General features: G+C 40.2%; 1 protein-coding gene across 1 annotated transcript; it reads right to left on the bottom strand.

The window, feature by feature from the left end:
- Nucleotides 1–2,670: 2,670 nt before the first annotated feature.
- On the bottom strand, nt 2,671–17,324 carry slc30a1a (solute carrier family 30 member 1a). The gene is made up of 2 exons (XM_066706582.1): nt 16,139–17,324; nt 2,671–9,787 (listed from the first exon to the last, which is right to left on the bottom strand). Exons 1-2 carry the CDS (start codon nt 16,731–16,733, stop codon nt 8,886–8,888), a joined length of 1,497 nt encoding a protein of 498 aa, XP_066562679.1. The 5' UTR covers nt 16,734–17,324; the 3' UTR covers nt 2,671–8,885.

Raw genomic sequence — 17,324 nt, 5'->3', positions numbered from 1 at the left:
TGAAATGAAATCAAAGTTATACAATGATCTGGCCAGGTAAATTCAGTGTCATTCTTCACTCCAAACACAGTGAGTCAACACGTGAAGAAACTTCAGAATGTTTTTAATGTTTTCTAACCATTATAAATCCCATTTAATGCAAAGTATGTGCTAGTGGAGTGGTATATGATCCATGCTCTCTACTTTGGGTTTAGGTGTTGACCATGGAATTTCAAAGCTAGACAAATAGCCTACTTGTAACTTCTTTGAGAAACACTTGTTTTTCAGTCTATTGATTTGGGCCAATAAAGCAAACCCTGCACTTCAGTGATGAGTAAACTGAAGTTGCACAATCCTAGAAAACATATCCACCTAGGATACGAGTAGTACTTCCCTCTTCCAGAACACAGTTTTCTCTTATTGACTGTGAATAAGCCGCACTGAATCACAGTCTCCCCATTACTGGCAGGGAGGCCGTAACAGATCACACGGGCTCCTGCATATCTTCCACACGGAAAGTCATGAGACTCTGGGGTCAGCAGTCCATTCATATCAAAGCAGGGGCCTTTAATTCACTGTGCTGGAGGGCTGTTCCTGTGCTGTCTTACAAAGACAAAACTGTGCACAGATGATAAACGGATTTAGAAAAAAGAAAAGAGGAGCCTGACGGTCTGTACTTGTAATGTGGTCTTTCATTCTCCTGTAAGATTGCACTCATACAACGTTTTGTCATACTCTCGCCTTTGCATTAATAGCACTTATTTTGATTTCCCCTATGCTCCCTCTCCCTTAGTTCTTAACTTTGACTTAACATCTGTTACAATCTAGGATGTAAGACCTTGTATAGTGCTTACTGCATCTCCCATACACTTGTGGTATTTCTAAATTGGTAAAATGTATTATGCCTGAACTGCACTGTATTATTGCACTTTGTATTGTTCTGATATTTTGGAAGTTCCCCCAACAAGGGTATCTGCTAAGAAATAAATAATAATAATAATAATAATAATAATAATAATAATAATAATAGTAGGATTATTAGCAAGTATTAACTAGATAGATTGAATGTGTGAGTAACAGTGAACAGGAAGACTAAACATTCAAAACTGAACACCTTCCCATTTAGGACTAAACCAGCATACAGAATTGATCTTATGTTTGTGGTTATTTTAACGAACAGAACAACGGATTCCAGTTATTTTCTCAGTCACATTTTAGGGAGAACAGCGACCATTAGTTATTTCCCTCATATGTTGTTTCTGAAAAGCACATCAAGAGGTTTAAATTATCAAAGAGTGTCAGTAAACTTAACACGGATTCAGGAATTCAGTCTGTCGGGTGAGACCACTCGAGGCTTAGAGGATTTGGAGGTTCGTCTTGGGAAAAACTGACGTGGGAGACGGAGCCAATCAGATCTTTAAGTCTTTTGAATTGGCTGTGTAGGAAATGTTTGCATCTTTATATAAAATGATACATTTTCAGTTAGTATATTGTGAAACTAAAGGAATAACCTGGATAACATGGTTTCAAATAAAGGGTTTGAACACCCTTCCACCAAACCTGCATTTAATTTCACTGCTGTTCATCAGACTGTCCTTTAACTTCTTCACACAAAAAGCTTTGGATTCTCAACTCTCAAAGATGACTAGTAAAACAAATGTTCTACTTGCGTGCCACTTTATCAGACATTTCAGCTTTGTTCAATGACAAATAGTATTACAATCAGAAATAACACGACATGATCTAATATATATGTTACAAATGTCCAAAGTTCAACTAAAACCGGACAGTAAAGAAGGTAAAAAGAACTAATTGTTCTGCTATTGAAAACATTCAAGTAGAACTATGAGAACATACAGAAATCCCAGCTTATTTGCCAAGTTTCGGCAAAACTGCAGGAGCCAACATTAATGCCCAGTTTGTGAGATAAATGTGCCAAAAGCATGTCTACCAAGAAAAGGCTATAGTTGTTTTAGTGCAATTGCTGGCCCTCACTGTATCTAATTAAAGGCTTAGTTGATAAAATTGGTAATCTCATTACAACCCAACAGATGAAAGCCGATACTGATAATCAGGATGAGAACAATTCTGTGGCAATCAAAGTGATCATAAGGGCTCAATATAAATGTACAAGCCCACCTTGACAGCTGCAAGTACTCTTCTGCCTTCACCGATCACTCGTCTTTAATGATTAACTACAAAGCAAGTCGATTGTTTTAAGCTTAATCCTTAAAAAACACAGAAAGCAATAACAAGCATGAAATAAAGAAATGAATCACTGAAACCGCAGACCACTTGTTTGTTTTTTTGATCAGATATTTTTTTTATACAACATTTGACACGGAATAAATCTGACATTTGGAAAGTGTGAAGGAGACAATTTTGGAAAAGAAATTATAGATGTAGAAAGTGCAATGAATGAAAAAATGGTTACATAGAAGCATGTTCAATGAAATGTGATAATAAAAGACAATAAATGGAAATTGGATTGATAGACCAAGGAATTCATATTTCATATCCTGGTAATCATTGCACTATCTTTGAGGTCATGTATGTAAGGGGCAGTGAGTTGCAGAGTATCATTTTGAAAACATGAATATGCCAATTTCCTACATGTGTTGTATCATTGTAATGAATATATGCTGCTAATAATGTAAAGATGTGGAAATAAATCTACCCTTTTTAAGAAAATAGGTTTTCATTACATTTATTACACTGTCATTTCATTTCACTACTTGTAAATGAACATCACTGACCATACAAACCAATCTCCACAATAACAGTTTTTCAATCAAAGCACAGTAATAATATCAGCTTGTGCATGCCTCTCTTCACCACACTGGCTTAAATTGAATCACAGACAGCAAAGGAAAGTTAATCATGTTCCTTTGACACAATAAATCACCACATTTATCTTCTATACAATTGTCGAAAGTAGGACTTCAGGGGAATTGCATTTACCTTGTGTTAGGTGTTGTGTGTGAAGGACACTTTTTTTTGTGTTTCTGCCTCGATGTCAGTGTAAGTGCACATGAAGCATGTTGGTCAATTATCTGCATGAAGATAAAGACTAACATAAGCAGGGCCTTGAAGTTGGCTTTAGGTGACCAGATAGAATGCCTGAATGCAAAGGTCTATTTTCTCACACAAAGGATGACAAAGTACAAAAAGCAGGACTGTCAACACTTATTGAAAACAAAATAGTACAGCTTTACTAGTTATGAAAACATTCACAGTCACAGCACAGAATAGCAGACCCCACGGTCGGTGTACTATGCACTACAGAGGAAGAAAACCAAAAATTTCGGATTCAGTATTGTGTGGCTTGTACAGATTTAAACTGCACAAATGGTCGGGTCTCTTACAGGTCCACTAGTAGGTCTTGGGTTTAAGAGACCTCCGCAGGTCTACCAGTACTACTGGAGAAGTAAGCACTCTCCTATTGTGCAGACAGTGGTGAGATTTACAGTTTGTCCTCTTAAACCACAGCTGCAAAATACATGACCACATAAGTACAGTTTGCTTTCACGTGCTGAGCAGCGCTGCATTAAAGAGCAACTATCAGTGCAGAGTAAAGATTGAGAAGAAAGAACAGCTCCACAGATCTACAGTGAACTGGATTCATGATATAGGCTGTAAACCTGTATCTTTTACCTTGCACTCACTGCAAGTGTAAAGAGCAAAAAGTTATGCTGACATACTGATTAAAACATAACAGTTAATCAATAACTGGCGGTTAACCTAAAGGGTGAAAGTACTGAATCAAGATACATTAAATTGTGACTTCAATTATTTTTAGTTTCAATTATTGTATTTATTTATTTTGGAGGTTGGATAATTTAAGGACAACTGGTTAAATTACACAAGTTTAGTTTAAATTATAAATGGGTGCAGCTGAGTTTAATTCCTATGCACTTTAATGCATGAACTAGTTGATGTTCTTCTCGTATCAGTACTGTCAATACCAAAAATGACCACACACATAGATGAAGCGTCACAGCATAAACCCCACCTCAAGATTTTGAAATGACAAGCTTGTTATTCACCATATAAATAATAAAATACACATACATATTGAATATATGTATTACTTACATACATAAATACACTTAAATTGAAGGAGCACAGTCCAGGGGGATTAAAAAGTAAAAGTAAATAACCATCAGAATGAACTGTAACACACAACAAATGGGCCAAAAAGCCTGCATTCATCTTGACATAACAGGTTTGCTTATGGGTTAATACAAGCCACTGTCACAGATGTTTTTACATTTAAACATATTGCAAATCTAACCATGAGCTCAGAAATCAATGTGGTGGGGAAGGCACACTCACACACAGCTCTGCAGTTCAGTGCGGCCTTCGAACACCGTTCGGGAAACGCAAAGGGATGGGGGGATTCAGACATTCCATTTCCAACTGCAATAAATGCAATTTTTTTCCTTTCACCAGATAAAATACCTTGGTTGTAGAACATTAAAAATATATATATTAGTATTTGCATTCATGGCCTCTAAATACATGGTCCTTAACCAGCTCTTGTCATAATTGTGTGGGCATATGAACCCAAGTTCTGATGAATTTATTTTCTCTGCCTTTCCTCTGAGCCACTCCAGCACAGACACGCACTGGTAAGGTGTCACCCGCACGTCACTTACACACACACAAACTAAGTGTAGTAGTTATGTAGCAGAAAGAAAACCAGAAGACCAAGGCATCTGTTTGAGGCCTCATTGTAAACCGAATATAGGTCAATATTATAAAAGCAGAGGCCAATCAAACAGTGGAGGATTCAATTTGTTAACGGGATAAAACATTTTCATCACAGAATCATGAATTCTACTCCAGGTCAGTCAGATATATTTTCTTCGGAAAGCACCAGGTTTGTGAACATAAAAACAATGTTAAAGTGTATATCCAAACACGGAGATAAAAAATCCTTAGAAAAATTCTTAACAGAACTGAAAAGATTCTGTCTTGACATCAGTCTACAAAACTCAGAAGCAAGGAGGACTCACCACTGACATTTAAATAACTACCTCATTTTTATTTAGGAGAGAGATTTTTTGTTTTTTTATAATCATACCTGGATAGTTAAATGATCTATTGGAATTATTTCAGAAAGCAGTAGTTTCATTGACACTTTTCTCTAAATATTTACTGCATAATCAATGAGGAAACAAACAATAAAGGAAAGAAAACAAACAAAAAAACAATTTGGTGGTGCAACATACATTTTTGTCAATCTTTGAACTTTACAGGAGTACATAACCAATATAATATTTCTAAAACATCATAATCCTGGCTTAAATCTAGGAATGATAAGTGAAAAAAAAAAAAAAAAAGTGAGTACTGGTGTAGTAGTAGTAACATTTTACTTGAATCTGCCATGACAATTATTTTATTTTACAAAATAGTTTAGCATTTTATTACACCCCAGCTGTGGTTTATAGACATTGATAGTTGTATCTTACTAAACGTAGCAGAATATATTGTAAATCTACTGAGCCAGAGCACAGCTTAGATACTCCAAACAGAATAACAGACGTTGTAACAGACCACAAAGACTGTCTTCAGCTGACTTGTCTAACTAGATACATTTCCGACTCTAAAGGACTGGGCTGCAGAAGAACACAAGGCAGGAACACAGAACACATACTTCACGATGCACACACAGCTACAAAGCACCATTAAAACGCTGATCATGTATACTGTCTGCATCTCACTTCTTGTGCTAACTGAGTGTCACCAGGATTACCCAAGGTATTCATGAGTAACTACAGAAATTGCTGAGGTAAAAATAAAAAGGTTATTTGCAATGTTGGCTTTTGTAGAAATTATGGCAGAATATGAACATAAAGCAAAATGAGATGATCTCAAGTTTGACAATATAAAACCCCACAAGGATTAACACCTAGGAATACAGACATTTAACCACGGTTACATTTTTCACCCTGGATCCAAAAACTAGGAAGTGAGAAAACATTGCAGCATTATTTTCACATAGCACAAGAAATAGACATTTTCACCCAAATCTTTTTTGTTCCTTCTCTTTTATTCTTAGAAGCATAAATGCATTTCAGTGTTTTGCATATGCTTCATCATTTCAAAGGGGTGGGGGGGGTTGATGCATTTCTTATGTTCATAAGGACTCTATTCACAATATAGCATAGACTGCAGAATGGGCAAGAACACACAGCTTCCTGACAACCTGACAGTACATTTTGAAAATGCTTTTGCTATAGTGGTTTATTGGGGGGGAAATTCCTTTATATATGACTCATACATATGGAAGATCAGAAACAACGTTTCTCCTACACTGGCTGTGTATCTAGATAAAATAAAAATAAAATGCCATCTCATGGTTACTTCAGAATCTACCATACCAACCACACAGGGAGTGCTGGGAAGAGGCTGAATTAGGACTGTCCATCTGGACCAGCTGCTCCAATTCCAACACCAGAGAAGTGTGGACATGGGGTTGGGATTGGGATGGGGTGGGGGAGACAGGCACCACACTGCATTTACTAAAAATGACGATCAATATGGGTTTAAAATTAAATAAAACTCCAGTTAAAAATGCACAGGTGGAGGACAAAATGGACAGGAAAAAAATATTCTTGCGAGATTAAAATAAAATGACTATAATGAGGCAGTTGCGGTTTGAAAATTAAAGCTGTTGTTTAACACGCTGCGATTTAATCCAGTTAACCCCTGGAAAAGCTGGAGTTACAAAGGAAAACTGATCCCTCCCCCTTCCAGCCAGACCTATTTTTCCATCTCTATTCATAATGAGGACAGATGGCCGAAGCGTCGTACCGAGCTGCTGTGGAATGCTTTGTAGTGCCCCTTACGTAAGGGCTGGTTTTGGGAAGCAGCGGGGCAGGGATCAGTTACAATTACAAACACCCCCACTATACAACTGTCCAGTTTGTTTCTGTTGGTGGCCTGTCCTCATCACAAAAAAAAATGTAAAAAGGTACATAGCTTTGTCCTTCCATTCCTCCTATGATGGCTCCTCATTAACTGTCAATCACAGAAGGTAGCAGTGCAGACAAGTCCTGACTCCTTCCAACACTGTGTTGCAATGAGAGGCAGGCGCCTTAATGGCACTGTTAAACAGATGTACAATGGCCCCTTTTGAAATTACATTGCGTTTGTTTTGTTTGCACTTGCGCAGCAGAAACTGACTAATAACTCTGTAATTCACTTTAGCGTACAGGAGTCTCGGAGCGTGCAGCACAAATGCACACTAGCCTTCCACAATGACAAGGTGCTTTATTAGATCTCAATAACGCGGCCTGTATTTTATAGATGCAGGGAAATGATCACTGCAGAAAACAAAACTAACAAAATATAAACTAAAAAGTGCTTGCTACCAATGAAATCTTTTATAGCAAATAGCATTCAATCTATCTCTAGGATGCAAAAGTGAGGGGGTTTCAAGCATCATATAACACATACTGGCAACTTTGCAATTAACAAGGCTGGCTTCACACAAAACAGTGGCTTAAATTATACCACGTATATCGGTTTTTTTTATACATTGTTTTCCGAGACCTATATGACTAGAAGGCACCCCCCTGCATAACTTCAGTTGAGAACATATTGAATATTTATCCAGTTGCCAAGGCGGCAACAGATCATGTGGTTGTCAAGGGGGTGTTCTGCACAGGAGTGTCCTAGCAGTCCCAGTGTGTTAACTCTACAATGCATAAACTGAATGTGGAGAACCCCCCCTATACAACCATGAAATAAAATGGCAGAATATTGACAGCTCCTAGTACGTTGGATCCATATTAATATCAAACCCCTTGAAAAACAACCGGGTTCGGTACACACAGGCTCCTAGATCCCATCACTGGTATATTACCGCATGGCCTGTGAGTTTCACAGGGTTGCCAACACTTGCATGGTGGAACAGCACATGACTACATAACTGTCAGAGAGGAAAAACTGCCTTTCACTGCAGCTCCAGTAATTGTTAGCATTTTGTTTCTTCACTGTGACGAGAACTCATTTAGCTCCTCTATACATGATGTTTTATGAGGCCATTTTGTTTCCAAAAAGTGCTATTTGGAATAAGAATCTACATTAAAATGTGTTTTAAGTTGTCCCTTGTCTTCTACATCAAGAATAGTTAAACTTTTTAAACACAATTCAATTACCAGACAAAACTGAAAAACAGAACACAAAACAAAAAATCAGTACCTAACAAAATACACAGTCCAGCACAGAATCTGCGCTATGCTGAAACAGGGCAGAAACATCAGTTTCGTCATCTTCTCTACTGATGCAAATACCTTTACGTGGGAGAGGGAGAAATTGATGTATACCTAGTGGAAAAAAAATCCAATCCTAATAAATGTAATTAAATACATAAATTATTTTATATGCATATAAAATAACTTTTCATACATGGGCTAAAAAGTCTGACAAAAAGATATTGTCCAAGCCTACTAAAAACATTTTTATACCTATTCAGAAAAGTTCACATGAAAATATGTCTACAGTAAAGCAGATGCCATCTATCTGGGTGATGTAGTCTTCTTGACTGGTAACCTTTGTTTTGCATGTTTTTATGGTTGGTTGGTTGTCACAACAGTGGAACAGTCCTGAAATCCTGTGTTGAGAGGCTTTGGCACGATTACACCATCCAACAGCTTATCACAAAGCAGTGATAATTAAACGCATGCAAGAGTTTCTAACCACGCGTCTGTGAAGTGACAACATGAATGACCATACCGCTGCAGGAGGGAGAGGCGGGGGCGGGAGGTTCCCCATTTGCAATGACGGGCTGAGATGAAGGGTGAATGTTTGGCTCGACACTCAGGGCCTACACAGAGAGCTGCACTGCATGTGCCCCCTCACCTGCAACCCCCCCGCCCCCTCTCTCGGAGGTATATTCAGAGCGACGACTCCACCTCGCTCAGGCTGACTTCTGGCATGGCAACCATTGCGACTCGGTCCCGAGAGACGTGCTCAGGTGACTCGTTGATGATCTCCAGGCGGGCGTCGGGCAGGCCCACGGCCTTGTCCCCAGCCTTCTTTTCTGGGCCCAGGGCAGCCTTGTCAGCCGCCCCGCAGCACAGCTTTGGGGCACACTGGGTCCGGCAGGAGAGCTCACACAGGGAGATGCGGGACTCAGAGTTGACGGTGGCAAACTCGGGCTGGATGGTGGTGGCGTGGATGCCCTCGTCGTGGAAGAAGTCCTTGATGCGCTTTGCCACGTCCATGTAGGAGGCGGGGTCCTGGCACTTGATGTGAGCCGTTGCTATGATGCGGCTGCCCGCCAGCTGCCAGATGTGCAGCTCGTGGACGGCCAGCACTCCTTCCACGCTGCCCAGCTTCTCATTGAGCCGGTGCATGTCGATCTGCTTGGGGACCGTCTGCAGAAGGATGAGCGCCGACTCCTTCAGCAGAGGGTAGGTGGTGTAGAGGAGGATGCACACCATGATAATGCAGAGTGTGGGATCCAGGTAGAGCACCCAGCAGGGCCCGGCCGAGGTGACCGTCTGGCTGCCGTTGTTGAGCAGGCTGACCAGCGTGTGGTTGATGTGCTCATGATCCGTGCAGTGGCTATCCATGCAGGGGTTGACACAGGGCAGCTCGGGATCACAGGGCCGCCACACGAAGGTGAAGATGGTGGCGTTGATCACCACGATGACGGAGCCCAGTGCGTCGCCCAGCACGTGCAGGAACACGCCCCGCATGTTGAGCTGCGAGCCTGAGTCAGTGCCAGGCTCCAGCTCCTCGTAGGGCGTGATCCCGTTCATCTGCACCTCCAGGCTGTTGTCCTGCAGCAGATCTGTGGAGCACAGGTTTCAAATTAAATACTACAAGTGATGGGGAGCAGGCGAAGCTCGCACAAACAGCACTGTACTAATCTACAAGCTTTTGTTAGTATTATGTCCCAACGTTAACTATTGCGGTGTCTGTACATGGGGTGATCCTTGTTGATTCAGAGTGATCACCTATGGAAAGAAGCCTATAATGCAAACCTACTGTATAATACTGCAATTGGGAATGGAGAGTTAAAGCTGCTGGTTATGTTTGGCACAGCAGGACTTGACAACTCAAATCACAATTTCTTAGAGCAGCTTTCATACTTTTTTTTTTTTTTTTTAATTTCAATTTGCACTTGTTCTTTCCACCCAAGTGCAAGAAATGAATTGGATTCTCTATTTTGTAACCAATGGATCTCCCACAGATTTTCTCTTATTTTGGTTTTTGAAAGGTCTTCAACATTCCATAGAAAGGTGTCTCAATTTATAAAACAAGCCAAAATAATAAAAATAATCTTAGTCTTCAAATGAACAGAAGATAAGATATAGTCTGCCCTCAGAGAGGCATTACAATTGGGCACTGCAGCACTATTAATCATTGGCTAATGGTCTGGCTTAGCTTCCTACTTCGGACAATATATAACATGGTACCTGCAATGGTCTGGTTTCAAAAGAAGAAAATGGAACCCATTCATTGAAACTGACAGAGCCTGACAGAGTCTCGATTCTCCATTTTAAACACCCAACACCCTAGAAAGCCAGTGTGAAAATACAACACCACTCAGAGCAGGCCAGATGGTAAAGTGTAATTTACAGTGTAGGTCTATACAGCTTCCAACAGTAAATTTTCCCTTGTCCTCAGAGTCAAAATGTATACCTCATTACAGCTCTTAACTGTCTATACGTTCAGTACTGCATCAGTACTATGTCGCTTTAATTTAAACTGAGGGTCAAGTTTGTGCTTATTATTTCAGCAGCAAAGCTGAAAATATCCTGGTCATCCGATGCATTTTATGGAAGCACATTACAGCAAACATCTACCCTAAATGCTATAATCCTTGAGAGATTATTCTAAAGTGACAGACATTTCTGAATTAGCAAAATTTTGAATACTCTAAATACATAGAGAGGATGCTTTCTGTAAAGCTGAAAATCAACCTTTAAAGCAAAATACTTCCACAGAATAAAACTATTTAAGATCAACACCAACTTGAAATAACTCAAAGTTCCAGAAGAATCCAGTCAAGGCATGAAACCATTAGCTCTACAGATTTTATTATGTCAGTAGATAATTGCACAATGTGTGGAGGAAAAGAAGAACAGAGAGGGAAATCAGAATTGCACAAGACCTACATTAAAGTGACAAATTATACATTTCTCAGGGACCACTTCTCCATGTCTTTCAAACCTACTCAAAGTAGCAAGGCAAAACCATATTTGAACCACTAAAAGTTATCAACCTATAAATAAACCTGGTTTTATTTAAACTTTATATTCCATTATTGTGTGTGTGGTATGAAAAGGATCATTGATTAGATTTTATTTTCCTGCATCTGTAAAGCACAAAACAGGAAGGCATAGACCCTTGAGCCTGGCAGCCTCGCTCTTGACAGATGTCATCTATGTCACCATCAGAGATTATATTATTTTATGATATTTATTAGCAGAGGTCTGGAAATCATAAAGAGATAAGGAAATTGAAACTTCACTTTATTTGAAATGATTAACAAGGATCTGGGGTATTTCTACAGCTAAAAAGTAAAAGAAAAAAAAAGTATTAATTGCATGGATACTTGCAACTAACAAGCGCAGTCAAAAATTCATAAAGCAAGCAATCTAGACTACCTCCATGTAGACACGCCAAACTGGAGGAAAGATTCAACCTGCTATTTAACATCACTTTATGTGTAGGACTGTAAGACATTTAAATTCACAATTTGTAAGCACAGGGCATGTAGTAATAGTAGGGCTATATGAAATCTGCATTGTGGAGAACACGGACGGAATCACAGAATTCAGGTTAAAAAACTGAATCAGGCACTCGAACACATTAAAACAGGCAGTTTAAACAACCATATTATATATATATATATATTATATAAAACAGTGTATGTATAATAAGAAGCTTTTTAGCACCTTTCAGACACTATACACGACCTGTAAACACAAAAACAATAGCAAAGTGCCACTATCTATAGAGATAGAGATACACTACTGTTCAAAAGTTTGGGGTCACTTAGAAATATCATTGTTTTACATGAAATTAGTGAATAGGAAATATAGCAAAATGAATAGGAAATATAGTCATTCACAAGGTTAGAAATAATTATTTTTAATTGAAATAATAATAGTGTCCTTCAAACTTTGCTTTCGTCAAAGAATCCTCCATTTGCAGCAATTACAGCCTCGCAGACCTTTGGCATTCTAGTTGTCAATTTGTTGAGGTAATCTGGAGAGATTTCACCCCAGGCTTCCTGAAGCACCTCCCACAAGCTGGATTGGCTTGATGGGCACTTCTTGCATACCATACAGACAAGCTGCTCCCACAACAGCTCAATAGGGTTGAGATCCGGTGACTGTGCTGGCCACTCCATTACAGACAGAATACCAGCGGACTGCTTATTCCCTAAATAGTTCTTGCATAGTTTGGAGCTGTGATTTGGGTCATTGTCCTGTTGTAGGAGGAAATTGGCTCCAATCAAGTGCTGTCCACAGGGTATGGCATGGCATTGAAAAATTGAGTGATAGCCTTCCTTCTTCAAGATCCCTTATACCCTATACAAATCTCCCACTTTACCACCACCAAAGCAGCCCCAGACCATCACATTGCCTCCACCATGCTTGACAGATGGCGTCAAGCACTCCTCCAGCATCTTTTCATTTGGTCTGCATCTCACAAATGTTCTTCTTTGCGACCCGAACACCTCAAACTTAGATTCGCCTGTCCATAACACTTTTTTCCAATCTTCCTCTGTCCAGTGTCTGTGTTCTTTTTCCCATCTTAATCTTTTCTTTTTATTGGCCAGTCTGAGATCCCAGAGGTGCCTCTTCACTGTTGACATTGAGACTGGTGTATTGCGGGTACTATTTAATGAAGCTGCCAGTTGAGGACCTGTGAGGCATCTGTTTCTCAGACGAGACACTCTAATGTATTTGTCCTCTTGCTCAGTTGTGCGCTGGGGCCTCCCACTCCTCTTTCTATTCTGGTTAGAGCCAGTTTGAGCTGTTCTGTGAAGGGAGTAGTACATAGCGTTGTACGAGATCTTCAGTTTCTTGGCAATTTCTAATTTTTCATTGAATAGCCTTCATTTCTCAGAACAAGAATAGACTGAGGAGTTTCAGAAGAAAGTTATTTGTTTCTGGCCATTTTGAGCCTGTAATCAAACCCACAATTGCTGATGCTCCAGATACTCAACTAGTCTAAAGGCCAGTTTTATTGCTTCTTTAATCAGCACAACAGTTTTCAGCTGTGCTAACATAATTACAAAAGGGTTTTCTAATGATCAATTAGCCTTTTAAAATGATAAACTTGGATTAGCAAACACAACGTGTCATTGGAACACAGGACTGATGTTTGCTGATAATGGGCCTCTGTACGCCTGTGTAGATATTCCATTACAAATCAGCCATTTCTGCTACAATAGTCATTTACTACATTAACAATGTCTACACTGTATTTCTGATCAATTTGATGTTATTTTAATTATTAAATTTTTATTTTCTTTTGAAAACAAGGACATTTCTAAGTGACCCCAAACTTGTATAACAGAGATATATCCTATTTGAATAGTATTATAATGTCGTTTATAGATATATAGTTAGTCTTAACAAATACAAGGGTTTTGGACTTTTAATGGGGCATTTAAAATCTGGTTCGGTGGGTAAATGAGGTCCATCTGCTAATAATGTCAGATCTTAATGTTTCAGGGCTCCCCTCTGCAATATTAATAAAAATGGGTGCTTGAACGTCAAAAACAAAGTACAAACTTGTAAAACAAGTTATCCACCTACCCCCACCCCCCACGTTTTTGAAAAATGAAAAATCCGAAATCAGGAAAAAATAAATCCAAAAATTCAAAATAATAAAACGGATTTCATACAGGAACTGAATATCTCCAGCAATGTAGAAGCCTACAGTTTGTTCTTATAATAAAGCCCTCAAATGTTGCTGTTCAAGCAGGATAATATGAACAAGATTAGAATATTAATTACAGGAATTACCTACAAATCCTCCTTTTGTAATGCATAGACTAAATAATGGCTTTTCAGTGAAGCCCATCTACACTGCTTCAGGGTGACTGCCAGAACATGAAGGAGAGACTGAAGATGACTGGTTGAGTTCACAAAAACATTGGTTAAAACATAGATCAAGTTTTAACACAGGCAAAACTTAGTCTAATGGAAGAATAAACAGACAACCCTTCATAAAGATATTTGTAATCTGTAATATGACAAATACAGGAATGTAGCATAGTGGAATTGTGTCTGGCTCTCCAAAGTGCTTTCTACCCTGGCTACCTCTTGGATTAAAAAGTCTGTTTAAGGCCCCAGCTCTTTCCAAAAGCTTCCATAGTCAGCATTTCTGTAATTTGTTGGCCCAGGGAGGGAGCTGCATTCCAACCAAGAGAGATACATTTCAGTCTTAGACCAATGGCTTAACTGGGGAATGGTTGTGAGAAAGGCTGCAACATAAACCTGATGTTTTTGACCTTGTATTAAAGAGTGTTTAAGCCCCCATTATGAAAATGCCTGCAAATGGTTCAATCACTTTCAATGGCAATTTCAGAAATCCATTTAATAGGCAGCAGACAAAGCACAAGAATCAGCTGCAACAGGCCTTCATGTAAATAGTGACAGGAGAGTAAAAGACAATTTAAACTAATGATTTATACTGCTGTGACAATTTCTAACGCATCTGCAAGAGTATGAAAATAGTAGTAGTTGGACTTTCTTGTGACATGCATATTTTGTGGTACGAACATGCACTGGCATTTTGTCTGCTCAAACAGAGACATTATGCCCAAAGCTATATATAATATTTTTTTCTGGATTATATTGGTTTGTTTGCCGTCTTATAGCTGCATAGCGATAGGGAATGCTTTCCCTTTTTAAGCATAGGAGTGTTGCCAACTACAATAATGAAAAACTACATTGAATGGAGGAGGATAATGTAATGCTTAAGAAAATATTGCAACTTTCCTCTTCCCTATAAAGTACTGAATACTGCATGAAAACTATCTGAACCAAATTGTAACATGTCAGTATACATTAACTTCATCCCTTGGTCATTGAGAGTAGTTCATACATTTTCTCCCAGGAAGCTCTCATACATGATTTTCTAATGTCCTGTTCATTCAACATTGTAATTTCAAAAGACTAAGCCAGAGAATAGTCTTGTGATCTACTTTCTGTTGACAACCAGCGATGAGTTTTAGAAATCAGCATTATGGTGAGTCATAATACATTAGTCATTACTTTCAACAAAACCTTACCAGCATTTCTATGACTAGCTTAAAAATTGTTATGAGTAGCATTACTAATGTGCTTACATCAATGTGCCTAGTGCAGTTTGGTAGAAAAACTCAAAATATCACTATCCTTGCCGTCTATAATTAGCCAATAGATATTACAGAGAATAACATAAGAAAGACACTTGGTTTTGATAGCATGTATTAGTGCAGTTAACAAAACCATATACTCACAAAAACAGTAGCGCACACACACCATCATGAACTAAATGATGTGATCCTGAACATATGAAAAATATATACTTCCACTGAGACATAGTCCTATTTCAAACATCTATATGGGTTGGGGGACACTAAACAAATGTCTAATTCGTAAAAGTTTACATAGGCTTTCAATTCTGATGCAAATAAAGTATAACGAGTAGAAAAATAATGCACACACGTCCTCTGTAGACAGATGACAGGCAATTATTCTATTGATTCATTATCTTAACAACAGATGGCTGTTATACATGCGTGTCATATGGGACATGTCCTGCGAGACATGTGAACGGGACACACATTCAAATAAGTGTATGATTATGCAATGTGTGATTTGTAGCTGTGGTTGTGGCTTGTGTTTGCAGTGATTTGAAGTTAAAATATAAAGTCATCCATTGCTTTGGAGGTTAAAGCAGAATAAAACAAAAACACTTTTAGATGTGCATGTGTGCTACGAGACATGTTGCCATTCAGCGCATCCTCATATAGTACTGTATTATAGCAAGCACCAAATCCACAATGGGAATGGAGAATTCAATTTAAACATTGCTTACATTCGCCTGTGATCATTGTGAGCTACAGTACATGTCAACACACACGGATGCATTAGCTGTATGGATTGTAATGTTCAAACCCCATACGCACCGTGCGGGTCCGGCCTGTCAGCGGTCACTCCGTTGGGGCTGCTGCAGCTGCCCACCAGGTTATTGGTCTCCTCGCCCGATGATGACCCATTGCCGGACGGCCTGTCGCATTTGCCCATCTTGCCCCTTTTGTGCTTCTTACTCCCGTGCGAGTGGCCCCCGTGTGAGTGTCCGTGGCCCCCGCCGGCGTGGCCGTGGAACATGCACAGCCCCAGCAGGTTGACCAGCAGCCCCGCCGCCCCGACCCCGATCACCACCAGCGGGTTCTCGATCTCATGCGGCTCGGTGAAGCGCTCCACGGCCTCCAGCACGATGGTGAAGCACAGCGCGGTGAGGAACACGGCGTTCACCAGGGCGCCCATCACCTCCGCCCGGATCCAGCCGAAGGTGTTCTTGCTGGTCGACTGCGTCTTCTCGGCGAACCGGACGGCCACCAGAGCCACGATCAGGGCGATGACATCCGACAGCATGTGGAAGGAGTCCGACAGCATGGCCAGCGACTGCGTGATTCGGCTGACCACCACCTCCACGACGAAGAAGACGGACGTCAAGGCCAGCATGCATAGCAGTCGCACCCGGTTGGGCTCGCAAGCCATCTTCCCCGCTGCAGAGGCGCCGGCGTCTCCCGACCGCTTTCCACTACAATTCAGCCGTGCGGCGAGGGAGGACCATCAGACAATGCCAGGCATTTCCAGCGGAAAACGAGGAGAAATGGGCGAAACACTTCAGCGCAGAGTTGTGTTTAATTGATGCACATAAAGAATGGGTGGGTGATGGAAGAAAAAAAAAAACACGGATCTCACGAAAGAATGGTCAGATCGGTTAGGTTTCAAATCGGCGTATCTGTATTCCCGGGAAATGGATCCATCGGGTTACCGTAGTCCAGCCAGGAGAGACCGAGGCTGCCGGCTGTCAATCAGAGACCGATTCGCAGCGCTTCCATTATCGATGTGTCTGAACGCTTTGTTAGGACGGGGGGGGGGAAGATGTCCTCTTAGGGGTGTCCCTGTGCGTCCCTTGAGCTGTTCCGTATCAATGAAAGGAAACAAAATGAAGGAAAAGGTTCGGGGGAACACGACGCACGGCTGCCCGGTCCACAAGCCGCTGTTGTTTGCAGACGGTTTGAAAGTTTGCACCCGAACCGGCAAAGTTTTCACACGGAACAGGGAGATGTCCCGAAGCACGCC

Source organism: Amia ocellicauda, chromosome 1, assembly GCF_036373705.1.
Source record: "Amia ocellicauda isolate fAmiCal2 chromosome 1, fAmiCal2.hap1, whole genome shotgun sequence".
NCBI lineage: Eukaryota > Metazoa > Chordata > Actinopteri > Amiiformes > Amiidae > Amia > Amia ocellicauda.
The sequence above is the reverse complement of the archived record's forward strand: the minus strand, read 5'-3'. Positions and strand labels throughout refer to the sequence as shown.

Bases quoted from the DNA above. Each gene is read 5' to 3' on its own strand.
- slc30a1a (XM_066706582.1), bottom strand. From the start codon at position 16,733: ATGGCTTGCGAGCCCAACCGGGTGCGACTGCTATGCATGCTGGCCTTG. The intron at 9,788-16,138 runs GTGCGTATGGGG...TGTGCTCCACAG, and splicing joins TGACAGGCCGGACCCGCACG to ATCTGCTGCAGGACAACAGC.